The sequence below is a fragment of the Equus quagga genome, chromosome 16 (genome assembly GCF_021613505.1).
Source record: "Equus quagga isolate Etosha38 chromosome 16, UCLA_HA_Equagga_1.0, whole genome shotgun sequence".
NCBI classification, from domain to species: Eukaryota; Metazoa; Chordata; class Mammalia; order Perissodactyla; family Equidae; genus Equus; species Equus quagga.
Genome location: NC_060282.1, coordinates 54,811,154 through 54,828,333, shown reverse-complemented (window position 1 = coordinate 54,828,333; position 17,180 = coordinate 54,811,154). Strand labels below are relative to the sequence as shown.

The following is a 17,180-nucleotide window of genomic DNA, read 5'->3' as shown; positions in this document are numbered from 1 at the left end:
TACTAACTGTAGAGCAAAAACTGAAAACAAATGTCCCTTATATGTAATAGCACAGTATCAGAAAAATGGTTATTATTTAACCCTAATTTTAAAAAATGTAAAATCATCTAGAAAACATAAGAAGTTAAACATTCTCTCAATAGGTCTCCTGCAATGTAAAAATATCTATTTCTACAAAATTAACACGAATAATCCTGTTTTATTCATGGATTTATCAGTTTCTTGATGTAAGGTATGGTAGACATTTACACAAAGCACAGGAAGCACAAAGCTAGTAGGGATAGCTAACAAATAGAAAACAGGATCAAAAAATCAAAGCTATTCCAATAAGCTAGAAAGTTGGACTGATACCAAGAAGATGAAAACTAACTGGTATCAAGATAAAGGTCTGCAATTTGGTTCAAACAATCAGTTACATATTTTTCAGGGAAAAGATATTATGAATAAAATATCCTAATGATCTTAATATATACCAAGAGTGCAATAGAGATGCCTAAACATGTATTACAAGCCGAGACTATATTAACAGATGCATAGGGTCCACATTAAAGGAATACCATGAGAAGGCAGGCTCCTACTTGGAGACTCACACTTTAAAATGAATATTCATAAAGGTAAAGAATTTTGAAAACATGCATTAGGAGGCACTATTAAAACAACATATTTGAAATAGAAGAGAATATACTAAAAAGAAACACTAAGAATCCATTTTTTAGTATATTTACATACAAATATAAGAAGAATATACCAAGAAGAAATGAGAATAACTAAGAAAAAACAAGGTTTATTTTATAGAGGTGGATGTTGACTTTGTGGGTCAAAAGAATTTATAGGGGCTGGCCCCGTGGCCGAGTGGTTGGGTTCACGGGCTCCGTTGCAGGCGGCCCAGTGTTTCGTTGGTTTGAATCCCGGGAGCGGACATGGCACTGCTCATCGGGCAATGCTGAGGTGGCGTCCCACATGCCACAACTGGAGGGACCCACAACAAGGAATGTACAACTATGTACTGGGGAGCTTTGGGGAGAAAAAGGAAAAAATAAAATCTTAAAAAAAAAAAAAAGAATTTATAGTGAGTAGGTTTCTGCTCAACATAGAGAGGTACTTTCAAGTGATTAGGATTGTTTGAAATGGAATGGCTTACTGCTGCATTCTTCACGTGAATTACACTACCTTCGTCAGATCAAAGGTCCCTTCAAATCTTCATTCTACTGAAAATTTACACCACCTTTACATTGCAATTTACCACTAAAGCATGAGCACACACACAAAAAATAAACCCGTATTTTACTGTGGATACTGGGAGCTGTTTTTTTCTTAATATTGGAAAGAAACAAACACTTAGATCCCAATTTGAAGAATAATTAACATAATCCATTACCTGGTAATTCCATTTATAAGAATTATTCTAAAAAACATACAAAATACAGATGAGTGTCAATTACAAATTACACTTGAAAAAATTTGAAAAAATAATGCCAATAGTAAGAGGATAGGTAATACGTTATGGTACATCTATACAATGGATTATTTGCAGCTATTAAATTATTTTCTAAAATTATTTAATGTTATGAAAAATACTTATGTTATCTTCTACTAACTGAAAAACGGATTTAAAAATTATATACCCCAACATAACTTATACATGTGCATACATATATTTATATATAAGTATAAATATTTAAAGTATTTTAGGAGGGTAATAAGATGATATAATTTTAATTTTTCCTTTATGCTTTGTATGTTTTACTTTTTTTCCAGAACAATTTATTGTGACTGCCTTTAAGGAACACTTCAACTTGATAATGAATTTCATATTTTTTTGCCCAGGTATGTTTGGTTCTTAGTGCTGTCATCTAAAAAATTTAAAGAAAGAATATCCTATGGCTGAGACTTTGGCACTGACTAGGCCTTGCCCAGTAACACCAATGAGACACCACCACAGACAGATTAAGGACTGCTGTAGCTGTCGTACCGCACTGCTGAAGTTCCCACACACAGAGCAGCTTCATCTTGATACAGAGGTGAGACTTCAACCACCATCCTCTTGGGTCTCAGTCTTTTCATTCATAAAACTAATAGGTTACAGTGAAAATTTCTAAGGACAATTTCAGCTCAGGGTATCAAGTTATGTCTTATATTTTTATATTTGGTTTGAATGTTTTTAGATGCAATGTTTCCAAACTTAAAATTATGCAGAAGAAATTTATAATCTCAAATATTTTATATTCTCAAATATTTTAATAGTTTTCAAAATGTGAGTTTCCAGGGGCCGGCCTCGTGGTGTAGTGGTTACGTTTGTACTCCACTTTCGCAGCCTGGGATTCACAGGTTTGGATCGCAGGTGCAGACCTACACACCGCTCATCAACCCATGCTGTGGCAGCATCCCTCATACAAAAAATAGAGGAAGATTGGCATAGATTCTAGCTCAGTGCCAATCTTCCTCAAGCAAAAAAAGGAAGATTGGCAACAGATGTTAGCTCAGGGCCAATATTTCTCACCAAAAAAAAAATTATGATTTTCTAAAGTATTTATGCATGAAATGATATGATGCCTTGGATTTGCTTTAACCCAGTGGAGGCACTATAGAGCACAATGTGAAAGACCATAACTAAAGTAAGATTAGGCATATGTTGATAATTGTTGAAGTGGGACAATGGGTACATGGGGATTCATTATTCCGTCTCTACTGTAGTAAATGTTTGAAATTTTCCATAAATAAAAATTTACCTAAAAAAGAAAGATTCCTTCCTCAAAGCCTCCCTACTCTAATAAAACTAGTATCAAAATTCAACTTGGCCCTAAAGGAAAGCCCTGCAAATTTAATGGCATTATGACTCTATTCACTACTACAAAAGCACTATTTATTGTATATGTGGTATCATAACTTCCAAACATTTGTCAACCTTTGATATAGATGAGAAAATTTCCATATTTCTTTTTAATAAATGAGTATTTTGAATACCGAGGACAGGTTTATTTTATCTATAATATCTCATCCCCTGAACTATATACATCTTGAACTATATCCTGAAAATAGACTGACAAACATAATCTCATTCTTCAGGAGATGATGGTTGTTTTTGATATCGTTAAAATAATTAAATGTCTTCTAAAGTACTTTTTGACTAACACATATTTTAACATGAATGGCTAATGTAACCCAAATCTATCTAGCATGAGAGCTAAGTTGCAAAACCAAGAGGAAGGTCTTTCTTGTAAGAAACAACTTTTAACCACTGCAGATACTTGATAGAAGTAGGAAGAAGACAAAATATTGATAGAGGTAGAAAGAGAGTCATGATGTAATTAGTAATGAATAACAGTCTTCCAGGTATGTTCATATGTGAAGACATTTTTTTCCACCTGAAGTCATGGATGCTTACAAAAACCATTTCTATTGTAATCAGAGAAGGCAAGATTTAAACAAATCATGGGCTTTTTGTAGATGGCATTTGCACAAGAGAGCTTTGTCATTTGGATTTCCAGGATTTAAAGTGCAAAGTCTGTGTTATGTCAGTGTTTTAAATAGCTCATTAATAAATTAAGCTGAGTCTCCCTTTTCTCAGTTGTAGGCCCACTCTCCATTTCTACTGTATTGCCATTAATCATAATAAAGAAATTATGTCTTTTTACAATGAATGAATGACTTAAATTTTATTTTGTGTCTAGTGTGCCCTGGATGTTTTCTTCATCTCATTATCCATTTTTAACTTTATATTTTTGTGTGATTGTTTAATGTTTATCTGGCTCACTAGACTTCAAGAGGTAGAGACCAAATCTGCTTTGCCCATCACTGTATTTCCTTATATCTGACATTTAGTAGGCACACAATGCACATATGATGATTTATTAAATGAAAGAATGATTTGAAAAGGTCTATATTTATCACGAGGCCAAATTTTATCATTTTTGAAAATTACTTGGCTACCCAGCATCAATCCGAAACTTAAAGCTTCCAATCCTTAAAAATGTAACAAAGATATTGGATAAGGGGTTAATATCAAAAATATATAATGAACTCACACAACTCAATAACAAAAAAAATCTGATTAAAAAATGGACAGATAGAGGCCAGCCTGGTGGTGTAGTGGTTAGGTTCACTTGCTCAGCTTCAGTGACCCAGGGTTCGTGAGTTCAGAGCATAGGCATAGACATACACACCACTTGTCAAACCACTCTGTGGTAGTGTCTCACATGCAGAATGGAGGAAGATTGGCACAGATGTTAGCTCAGGGACAATCTATCTCACCAAAAAGACCCAAAAACTGGGCAAAGAAATTAAATAGACATTTTCTAAAGAAGACATCCAAATGGCCAACAAGTACATGAAATGATGCTCAACAGCACTAATCATCAGGGAAATGCAAATCAAAATCAATGAGGTATCACCTCACATTTGTTAGAATGTCTATCATCAAGAAGATAGAAGATAACAAGTGTTGGTGGGGATACGGAATAAAGGGAATCCTTGTACCCTGTTGGTGAGAACGTAAATTGGTGCAGCCACTATGGAAAACAACACAGACATCCCGCAAAAAATTAAAAATAGAAGTACCATATGATTTAGCAATTCCACTTCTGGGTATACACCCAAAGGAAATGAAAACAGGATATCAAAGAGGTACATAAACTCTCATGTTTATTGCAGTGTTATTCACAATAGCCATTACATGGAAACAACCTAAATGCCCGCCACAGATGAATGGATAAAAAAGATGCGGTATATATGTACAATGGAATGTTATTCAGCCATGAGAAAGAAGGAAATCCTGCCATTTGCAACATGGACCTTAAGAACATTATGATAAGTGAGATAAATCAAAGACAAATACTGTATTATATCACTAATACGTGGAATCTAAAAAAAGCCGAACTCATAAAAACAGAAAGCAAAATGTTGGTTATCAAGGGCTAAGAGGAAGAGGGGGTGTGAGGAGCAGGAAAGATGTTTAAGGGCACAAACTTGGAACTAGTAGATAAATAAGACCTAGAGGTCAAATGCACAGTATAGTGATTATAAACCACAATATTGTATTATAAACATCAAACTTACCATGAGACTAGATCTTAATTATTCCCATCACAAAAAAGAAATGATAATTACATGCCATGATAAAGGTGGTAGCTAATGCTACAATTGTAGTATATAAATGTATCCAATCAACATGTGGTGCACCTTAAACTTTAAAAAAATCAACACAGTAACATTTTTTAAATGTTTTTGCCAGAACAGACAAATTTTCAGAAGATATAGAGAAGATTTTTCTCTTAAGCATTTTGCTACTCATAAAAAAGTGTCTATTCCTAGAGATTTCAGCTAGCATGCTATTTTCAACCCCGTCAAATTTTACTTGAGGTGGCCATCCCAGATTTAGGTGCCATTACTTCCTGACACAAGATTTAATTCTCCTTCTGTGAAAAATTTTAAGCACATGTTTCTCATGCAGCGTGATTTGTCACACTGCTCCATGGATTCATGATATGACATGGAAATATAAAACTGGGCCTAGTCCAATGCAACAAAAATCAAAAGGCTAATTTCTCTTCCCTCTGGTTGATGAGATAGTATCATGCGGTTGTCAGCAAGAGACATTTATTTTCCATTACTATCTGAAAGAGAACAAAGTACACCCGATAACTAATTTGCAAAAGGCACTTTTTTAAAGATAACATTACAATTTATCTGTCTGTTAAGATGGGTTTAAAAAAAACGGTTCAGACAGTGGTCCACTATTTCATTTTACCCAAAGATGACTAGATTCTGAGGCACAGAATTTGTCAGATACCATTCATTTTACTTCCTAGTCATATACAAAGGAACACATTTAAGAGCAAGAAAAATGATCAAACAGACTAGGAGAAACTCAAGAGTCAAACCTCTGAGGCCTAGAGTACTGTATTCATGCCTCAGGTTCTACATGAGAACACTGCAGGAGATTAGTTTTGTTGTTAGTTATACTTTGGCGAGAATCTGCTGTTATTCATTAAATATTTTGCAGGTGACAGTCCAATACAATGTCATAATTTAAACTATCTTCTTTTCAAGTCATGTTTTGGAATGAACATTGAAGTTGAGATAAAGAAATAAACACATTTTAAAATATACGTATTCTTTGGAATACAAAAACCAAGCATAAAAAAAGCAAGATGATAGCTTAAAAGCAAGTATGTGTGGCATAATGTAACCTGTATTATAAAAATAATTTGGTGTTCTTCCTGAGGCGGCCACAAAGAAGCAACGCAGACAAACCAACCAAAAGAAGAAAAGAAGTTGTTGCTTACTTGCAGTTGAAGAAAGTAAGGGACCTCTGGCCTCAGATTCTGGGGGTGTTTCTTGCCGTTTTTTTGACCCACGGATCTTCTCCTCTTCTTTACTGGGTGTTGCAGATATACCCGTTGGGTCTTCTCTGCCAACTGAAATTAAGATTTTAAAAGATGCCATCCTCTCAAAATCACTTGTTTCTTCTCAGAAAACTCACCATATGTTCAGTTATTCAAGTTTAAGTTTTGCTATTGTTTCCTTTTCAACGCCTAGTCAGGTAGGTTTACTCTGCCCTACGTAGTTATCAGAAAATGATTTTTATTCTTAGCAGTAGGGTGGGCGTGAATGGTATTCCTATAAAATCTATTCGGTGCTTTGTAAATCCAAGCAATAATTTAATGCCAGAGTATGAATCAAATGACTTATTCAAGATGTTTTTTATATAGATTCTAAATGGGAACTCCTTTGATAATCTGGTACTTTGCCTTCATCAAGAGGGGAAATAACTAAAACATCATTTAAACAATACTTCATGTGACTTTAACGAAATATGAGAATCAAAGAAATACACATATACCTATAAATGAAGAAAACATTAGCTATTTTTCTGCCTTTTATTTAGAAGCAAGTTGTTTTGGCGTCTTGTTCAGGAATAGATATCTCCAACCTAACTGAATAATGACTCCAACTTGACAGTATATGTTCATGATTGCCATTTGTATTTAGGATTTCAAATTTTAAGTTGTTTGTGTTTCATTCTTAAGGATTAGGCATAGTATGGCCTTTTTTTTTCTTTTTTTCTTTTGGCGAGGAAGGGTGGCCCTGAGCTAACATCTGTTGCCAATCTTCCTATTTTTGCTAGAGGAAGATTGTCATTAAGCTAACATCTGTGCCAATCTTCCTCTATTTTGTATGTGGGTCACCACCGCAGCACGGCTTAATGAGTGGTGTGTAGGCCTATGCCCAGGATCCAAACCTGTGAACTCTGGGCCACCAAGGCAGAGTGCGTGAAGTTAACCACTACACCACTGGGTAGTACAGCCACTTTTAAATGGTTGTAATTCATCTCATGACTGTCAGATTTTAGAAACCTCATCAGCAACAAAAATTATATAGATGTCTGATTCTACATAATAATAAATAATAGCAGCTACTTCTTAATACCACAATTGCAGTCAATAATTTAAGATGACTCATAAAATATATGTCAGCATAAGAAGGCATAACAACCTCATTAACATGGCCAACAGGAAATTAGCAGCACTTAATCATATGGAGTGATGGCACAGACTATGCAATACTGGTGTCTGAATAACTGCCCGTGATCATGTTGTCATTTATATCCTTCATGTATTATAAGATATAATTTCAGACAATAATAAGCTTTTAAACATCAAACCCTATAAAACATAAAGTCTTTCCATATGGTTTATTTACAATGCAGTGCTTAGACACTGGAGATTGAGGCTAATAAAGGAACTTTAAAATATCAAATGGAAGATCAGAAATAACTAGATACATGTCCACTGAAGATAAATGAATTCTTGGAGAGGAAAAAAATCAAAAGATTCCTAAATATAATTTAGGGTTCATTTTATTACGGTTTAATTAAGGTTCTATATTATTTACAAATAACATAGAAATCCAGGATTTACGTAGAGAAGATAATCTCTCTTCCAGTCATTGCCATAAGCATAAGAATAAGTCAATGAGTAAGAAATGGCTTTGATACTGATGGGGTTGCAGCCCAGAGGGAGAACACATAAACAATGACCTCTGGTATATATTGATAAATGCTGTACAGACACATGCATGGAGTGCCTGGGGAGGACAAAGGAGAAAGCAATTAAAGTGCCAGTCTAGAAATTATAAAGAAGCATAGAAAGGGTTGTATAACAGGCGCAGCATAAGGAGAACTGTGAAATGGGAATAAGCATCTCTTCTCTCTCTACCCTCCCTGCACCGACTTCTCAAGATTCCAGCTCATCCTCAAAACCGATGTCAACCTTTTTTTATAAACACAATAGTTGCCTTACTGGTAGGAAATTCAGGGCCTGTAAGACATTTTCCGGAAAGCTCATCCAGGACGTTCCTGTCCTTCTGTACAGAAGGCTACCGACTTTGCCTTTGGGCCAGGTGGGTCACAGATGGAGGTCCAAAATCCAAGTACCAAATGGCCTTCCAATGCATTCACCACCTATTTCTAATTGGACTGTCTTTTACCAGTGTGCTCTCTCTGTCTCTCTTTAACAACTTAAAAAAGAATGTGAACATTTATCAACCGCAACACAAAATAAAATCTGTGATGAAGATGAAGGAACAAGAATTGTCTATGTGGAAATACCATCAAAAGATATGTATTACACATATAGCTGGAACTGAATGATTAATTTATTTACTTCAGCTACTGTCTCATTATATACAAAAATTTAGTATTATGAAGATCGACTAGACATATAGGCTGCAACTCTACAAAGTGAACTAGTAAAAAACTTTTGTTTTATTTAATATCAGCTATTTAAAAAGTAAAACAAGCTAAAATTTACATAATAGCAATATGCCACGTTATCATGGCAAGCACATTTTAAATCCATGAAGTCTATTTTATTATCTGAAACATATTTTGTCATATTTTTCTAAATAAAATCATAATATACATATTCAGGATCTGATTAATTGGGCATATGATAGTATTTCACTTAGATTTTGAAGCTTGAATGATCTTAGCAGACTAGTATAAAGTGAAAATGAATTTTCCAAACATATTTTAATAAAACTTCCATAATACTTGAATCTAAAATAAACTCCTCTTATTGTAATAAAAATGTGACGTCTCTACCATATCTTCAGTCTTACATTTTCTCAGGTTACCAATACCCCAAGCCTCATGATTTGTATACAGAAGATGGCTAATACCATCAAACTAGGCTGGAATTAGAGCAAGAGGATTATTATGCATAATCATTGTGCATAATTTGTCTTCATTATGATACTTATAAAACTTGGATATATTCACTGTTACCTAGATGTTCTAAAAAAGCAATAGTACTCTGAAATTAATGAGAGGTTACAAGTTATATTGATCCAATATTCTTTCAATAATACGTAGCAGAGTGGTCTTATTATATGGAATTATAAGGGTGGGCTTATTATCTGGAACAATGGGAATGAACAGAACTTCCAAATCCTCCATACTTCCAAATAATCCATTAAGAACCTTCTCCATGGGCTCATTATGATAACTGATAATGTAAGCACATTCATACCTCTTCAAACTTTCTCCTACCTGTAAGGTTTACAGTACTGTGACTGTAAATTCATCAAAGAGAGAATGAAGAGGTTTTGCTGCAGAAGCTAGTTGGCACAGCTAAATGGTAGTAATATAAATGACTTTTATTATAAATTCTCAATATACAATAAATTAATTAAATCAAAGCCTAACCAAATTGTAGGTGAAGAAACCAAGGCACAGAGAAGTTAAGTGATTTGTCAAAACTGATTAAAAGAGGGAATGAGAGGGATCTTTTATTTTCCAGGAATTTATCAACTCTATTTAAGTTGTAAAAGATACAGCATCATGAACTAGAGCAGAAACAAATGAAATTGAAAACAGAAAATCAATAGAGGAAAATCAATGAGACCAAAACCTGGTTCTTTGAAAGGTCAATAAAATCAATAAGCATCTACTCAGGCTAAGAAAAAAATGACAAAACACAAATTACTAACATTAGAAATGAAAGAAAGGGCATCATTACAGACCCCAAGCATATTAAAAGCATAATAAAAGAATACTATAAACAACTCTATTCCCACAAATTTGATAACCTAGATGCAATGAAACAATTCCCTGAAAGACACAATTTGCCAAAACTCACACAAGAAGAAGTAGACAATCTGAATAGGCCTATATCTATTAAAGAAATTGAATCAAGACTTAAAAATCTTCCAAAACAGAAAGCACCAGGCCCAGATGGTTCGCTGGAGAATTCTATCAAACATTTAAGGGAGAAATTATACCAATTTGCTACAATCTCTTTCAGAGCAGAGAGGCAGAGGGAATACTTCTTTACTCATTCTATGAGGTCAGTATTACCCTAATACCAAAACTAGATAAAGACATCACAAGAAAATAAAACTAAAAACCAATACCTCTGACGAACATAAACATAAAAATCCTTAACAAAATATTAGCAAATTGAATCCAACAATCTATAAAAAGATTAATACACCAAGACCAAACAAGATTTATCCTAGGTTATGCAAGGCGGGTTCAAATTTCAAAAATTAATTAATGTAAGGATTTTTAAGTCAGTGAAAATATTCTGTAGATACCACAATAATAGATACATGGCATTATACACTTGTCCAACTCCACAGAATGTACAACACCAAGAGTGAACCATAAAGTTAACTACGGACTTTGAGTGATTATGATATGTCAACTTAGATTCATCAATTGTAACAAACATACCATCTAATGGGGTATGTTGATGGAGGAGGTTATGCATGCGTAGGGCAGGAGGTATATGGGAAATCTTTGTTATCTTCTCCTCAATTTTTCTGTGAATCTTAACCTGCTCTAAAAAAAAGACTAAAGCTTTTTTAAAAGCTTGCTGAAAAAAAATTCACGAGGCGCTCTTCATGTTTTTAATAATTATAACCACAAATATTTGTATAGCATTTACTGAGTACAAGGCACTATTCTATGCCTCTTAGATAGGTTAACTCATGTCACCTCACACCACCGTTGAGTCAAGGTCCTCTTCATCCTCACTTTATAGAGGACAGGCATTTGGTGCAGGTGCTGTGAGAGCACACAGCTAGCAAGAGGCCAACCAGGATGTGAACCCTGGCAGTTTGGCTCTCAGACACTGAGAGCTGAAATACCACCCTTGCCTCTCTACACTGATGGACTTGCAAGCCTCTACCTGGTGCGTGAAACTAGTCAACAGGACTGCATCATCATAGGCAGGATAGAGAGGTGCCCATCATGTGATCATGAGCCTTGCCAGACCAAGAAGTATAGGGAGACACTTACATGAGGTGCAGGTGCTTCTAAGGAGGCCAGGGCCACACATTCAGAGATGCGTGCTTGGAAACAACAGGTACCTTCCCCATAGAAAGGTCTCCACTGGAGTCTCTTGAACCTTACTATTCTCTTCCTACCACTATCTCTTCTCCTATCCAAGTCCCTTTACTGCTAAGGGTGCCTGACAACTTCAACTCTGCCTTCTTGAAAACTACGACGAAAAGCTAATGCTGTAAAAAAAAAAAAAAAAAAAAAGCCATGGAGTTGGGCTGCTCGATCTCTGTACGTATTGAAATACAAACAACTCAAAACTTTCAACAGTTTCAAGGGGATTTTTTGGGGGGTTAGGTTCAATCTATTGCATATAGATAATCTAGTTAGAAAAAATTCTAAAAATGATAAAATGATGGGCCAGGCTTGGTTGCCTGGTAATTAGGTTCAGCGCACTCTGCTTCGGTGGCCAGGGTTCAGTTCCTGGGCATGAACCAACACTGCTGTTAGCAGCCATGCTGTGCTGGCTGTCCACATACTGAAAAATAGGATAATTGGCATGGATGTTAGCTCAGGATGAACCTTCCTCAGCAAAAATAAAAAAAAGAAAGAAAGAAAAAAGATAAAATGGTTTGGGGAACTCTATAATCTTTTAAATAAACATCCTGTCAATCTTCATAAAATCCTGTAAATAAATAAATCCTGTTCATAAAATCATTTTCTGAGTCATTGATCCCTTTAAAAATCTGAAGAAAATCATGAGCTTCTTCCCATCTCAAATGTACACTTATGCACGTTTGAACACAATTTGTTTACTCAAAATATGTTTACTCACAATTTCAAAAGGTTCACAGATTCAGACTGAAACTTCGTACTGTAATACAATGTTATCATTCCCATTTACAGATGACAAAACAGAGGTTCAGAGATGTTAATTAACTTAATTAGGAACATACTGCTAGCATATGAAAATAAAACCCAACATTCCTGATATGAACTCTGACTCACCTTATGCTACACCATTCATTCATTCAACAACCTACTCTGAATCAGGGACTGTGTTGCATCCTAGGATCTGATGGGAACAAATGTTACCGTTTGGTATTCTATGGTCAGAGAGGCCCCCCAAAATGCCAAAAGATAACTTCTAACTTAGTAGACAGAAAGGACTTCAGGGGAGCATCTGACTTCCATGCTAGTCATCAAGAGGTCAATGCTATCAGACTGAGCTTCAAAATGGGTTGAGCTATATTCTATCAACTGAACATCACATTTGTTCTCCAAACTTACTGAAAATCCATTTTGGTGGCTTGTTCTTCATTGTTATGAGAAATAACTGGACCCAAAAATCTGGTAATTCTCTGCTCAATATCTGGTTCAAGAATTTCACATACCTTAAAATGGAAAGTTTTGGATGGGAATTGGCAGCAAGTTTAGATAACTCAAAGGCAAATTCCATTTTACCAAGACATTTTTATGTGTTAGTAAAAAAAACCCTAATCTTTCCTCCTGTGTGTTTCCTTTGCTTTCACAAGAACACAACACTTCTGACCCTTCTGGTAATTAAATGTGTGGGTCTTTTTCCACACCAAACAAGTGTGCAACACCAGCTAAGAGTCCTGCAATTTGACTCAACTCTGATACTATCCACCTGGAGACAGCATTAGATCCCACAGGTTAAGGGTTCCATCCCATGAGACTGTCCCCCACTTCAGATGCCAATCACAAGTCCAGGTTGTTAACTGTCATTCTGACTGATGAGTTATAAATCAGAGGTTCCCATGACCCTCTCTTTGGGTTTAGTTAATTTGCTAGGGCAGCTCACAGAATTCAGGGAAACACTTACTTATATTTTCCAGTTTATTAAAGGATATGACAAAGGATACAGATGAACAGCCAGATGAAGAGATACATAGGGCAAGGTCCGGGAGGGTCCCAAGCATAGGAGCTTTTGTCTCCCCATGGAGCTGGGGTGCATCACCCTTCCAGTGTAGATATGTTCACTGACGTGGAAGCTCCCCAAATCCCATACTACTAGGGTTTTATGGAGGCCTCCTCAAGTAGGCACAATCAGTTATTAACTCCATTTCCAGCCTCTCTCCCCTCTCTAAAGGATGGGGGTGGGACTGAAAATTCCAAGCTTCTAGTCATTGGTCCTTCTGATGGCTAGTGCCCATCCAGGAGCCATTCATGAGCCCACCCATAGTTGCCTCATTAGAACAAAAGATGGTCCTAGTGCTCTTATCACTTAGGAATTCACAAGGGTTTTGGAGCTCTGTACCAGCAACTGGGGGACAGACACCAATATACATATTTGCTATTATCTCACATCCTTCTTCTCTAAATTTTTTGTTACACCTTTGTTTGCCTGATCTGGCAGGAAATTCAGCATTACCTAGAAAAGTAAGGAAAAATGTAGGTAAAACTGAAGATAAATATCTACACAAAACAGAATTTCCAATGGTGCACACCAATACAGCAAACAAAAGCCTCTGTACAGCAGCCATAGTTTGTGCTTCCTTTGTTGAAGTGTGCAGTCTAATGATTAATTAGAATCAAAATAAATCCCTTAGAGAAATTGTAGCAACTGATTCTAAAGGTATGCTTTTCATTACAGTCCTAGGTGGGGAAAACACAAACTTGATGTGAAAGCCAAAGGGCTCATGTTCAACATACGGATTTCTTCAACACTGTAGTTCTCATCTTGTGAAAATGGAAAAGTATTACTAGAAACTATTTTGAAGAAATGTTGGTGTTTCCACACCATTCCTCAGAATTCCTAGGATTCACTATGTTATAATAAAATTTCCAAAGCAATGTTACCAGCATTCTTGCCCTTATTAAAACAGGAAGTTGACTCAGTATAGTTAGAAATGACATCTTTAGGGTTAACATTTCTTAAAACAGTCTATTTCTGTACAAACATTGACATTTATGATACTGGTAGTGAGATTCCCCAAATCAACGAGAACTTCTTGGTCAATCCAGGTGTCCACAACATTAGAGAGAGAACTACTTTGTAAACATTCATTATCAGTTTTTCCCAATTCTGAGAATACTAACAGGTAACATACAGAACACACTACCTCAAGACAGCCCAAACCTTGAAAATGTCATCCAAGGCCACAAAGGTCAGCTGACTTATAGTAATGTTCCAAAGATTCTTGCCTGAAGGCCATGTCAACAAATGTCTCCATATATAATATTTATACCACGTCCTATAAAATGGGCTCTCTGCCTTTAAGTCTATTAATTGCTTCTTCCTACTGAACCCATAAAAGAGAGAATTTTACCCCTCACTTGTCCATGACTCTATCTAGGTTCTTGAATTCCCATACGATGACAAAATATATAATGAGCTACACATAATGTATTGGGCTAAAACATCACATCAATACAAAGCAGTGCTGTAGTCACCTTTACAAATTGAAAATCATCATGACTGAGATGGCATGATTATAAGAATTTTAAGTTTCCTTTTAATTTGAAAGTCTAGAATTCTTTGGAAAGTCCTTGAGGAAAAATAATCTTTCTATACCTGAGGTCTATAGCTTTATAGTATGTTTGAAAATCCTCCCATTCATTGTTGTTAAGTGAAAAGAGATACCTGCAATGAATGTCTAGTATCCACTAGAACTTTCATAAAGGTTAATCCAACTAACAGATGAAATTCCATGATTATCCTCATGGGTTAATCCAAATAGTAAGAGCTTGTTGATCACAGGAATTTGCATCTAATCATAAGGCTAACCTGTAAGATCTAAGCATGATACCTGATAGCTCAAAGTCAGGGCAAGAGAAAGTCTCTGTGCAACCAGGACAAACAGGAACCTCTAGGCAATCAATCCCCCACAGGATGGACAACTAGTGCCCAAACTGCACTTTTTATCTCTGAGACTGCTAGAATCACTATGGGACATTCAGATTTAAGAATTGAGTGAACAATTCCACTTCTGGTAATTTATGCTAAGAAAAAATTTCATACAAGTGCAAAAATATGTATATACATGAATGATCATCCCAACACTGTTCATAGTAACAAAAAATTAAACAATAAAATATCCAACATCAGGGGATTGGTTAAATAATTTGTGGTAAATGCATCAATGCAACTCATTTGAAAATATGGTGTAAATTTATGTCTATTGATGAAAATAATTTATTTTTTTAAATAATAGAACACACAAAATTGTTTCACATATATACACAAACTTGTTTCACACATAGACACAAGACTTAAGCCTCATTTTTTGTTTGAAAATATACTTTTAGTATATTTAGAGAAAAAGGTAGATAAATATATACAATACATACTTTCACAGAAAAAAGTCATTAAAAGATATACATCAAAATGTAAATAGTTTTTATCTATGGATAAACTGCTACCTATTTTCAAAATTTTGCACAAATGCATGTACTATTTGTATTAAAAAAAAGAAAAGAAAAAATAAATTATATAAACAGACTACAGATGCCTATCACCGGTTTAATCAATATATCATCAGAAGAATCAGCCCTAGCCCTATGGACCATAAGCTTTTAAAGTTAACTCACAATTGCTGAGGGTACTCAATTCTTTTTTCAAAAACATTATCAAGTAATAAGAGTATGGTTTCAAAAGACAATAAAAAATGATAGACCTACTTTTCAAAGTAAGATTAAATGATATAACCCATGCTTTTCAGTGTCTGGCATAAAATAACTGCCCACAAATGTTAGCCGTTATTACTAACACAAGAGCTTTCATATACGTATATTTGCTTGATCCCCAACAGTTCTACTGGGTAGAGGGGGAAGGTACTCCTGTTATGTCAGTTACACAGACACAGAAACCAGAGCTTTGAAGTTAGTTAGCTAAACTAGGACCATACAGCTGACAAATAGAGAAGAAAACGCAAACCTCTATGCTCTAGTAATAGAACTAAATGGTAGAGCCTGTAAAAAAAATGACTTAATATCTATCGATTCTATTGATACTGATATTCTAGGTTGTCAAACATGACTTTTGTTCTCTCTCTCTTACATATTGCCACAAATTATTTTTTCTTCTATTCCTCCTCTCCTTTTCTAATTGTTGCTCTCTCTTCTTTCTCATCTTTTCTTCACTAGCCCTTCCTTTGTATTATTTCTCCTTTCTTCCTGTGCTCTTCCAGCATGGTTGCTGTCCCCTGCTAGCTGTCTCTCCTTGCTTTTTCTTCTATTCCACGCTTATCTTTCTGCTTCCTCTCAAGTGATCTGGTTCCCTTCAGAGCTCCGGAGACACACGGCATACCCATTTTGTTGAGTAGGAGTACCACTCTGTGCCAGCTTGTGGAAAAACAGAGGGTGGGGGGAGTGCTGGTACGGACAGCAGTAAGTTAAGGTGTACAAGCCCAACAATTTGCAAAATTTTTAAATATGGCAACTAAAGACTGAAAAGGAACTGATGCAGATAACACAAAGAACAGGGCCATCATGTTAAATCAAGCTCTTTATGTTCTTATTTTAAATTATCTTCTGTAGAATATTTTATATATCTATCCATTATTATATATAAAATACCCTACAGATAGGATATACATATATATCTATATAATATCCAAGTATTTATATAGCCATATAAAGTATAGGTAGACTTTGATAAGAAAAGGCAAGTTAAATAAGACACTCACTAAGAAAATCATCTAAATTTTAATTAAGCCACAATCCATGGGACTACATCAGGCAAAATTAGATAGCAAACTAAATTTTGAGATAATTTAAGAACACAATAGAGTATCTCATTAGCCTCTGTATTCAAGTAAATACATTCTGAGCTTAGACTGTTTAAATAAAGTCCTCAGATCCTCATTTCAATTTGCTAGAGAACCTGAACTTAAGATATGAAAAATCAGTTTCAAAATATTCACATTTCTGT

General features: G+C 35.2%; 1 protein-coding gene across 14 annotated transcripts in view; it reads right to left on the bottom strand.

Annotated features, from left to right (window-relative positions):
* Positions 1–17,180, bottom strand: part of RP1 (RP1 axonemal microtubule associated) — a 335,045-nt gene that overhangs the window by 134,080 nt on the left and 183,785 nt on the right. For all 14 annotated transcript variants that reach the window (XM_046641544.1, XM_046641545.1, XM_046641549.1 and 11 more), the window contains one exon: positions 6,285–6,416. In XM_046641544.1, the coding sequence (XP_046497500.1) occupies positions 6,285–6,416 (132 nt within the window). The remainder of the gene's footprint in view (positions 1–6,284; positions 6,417–17,180) is intronic.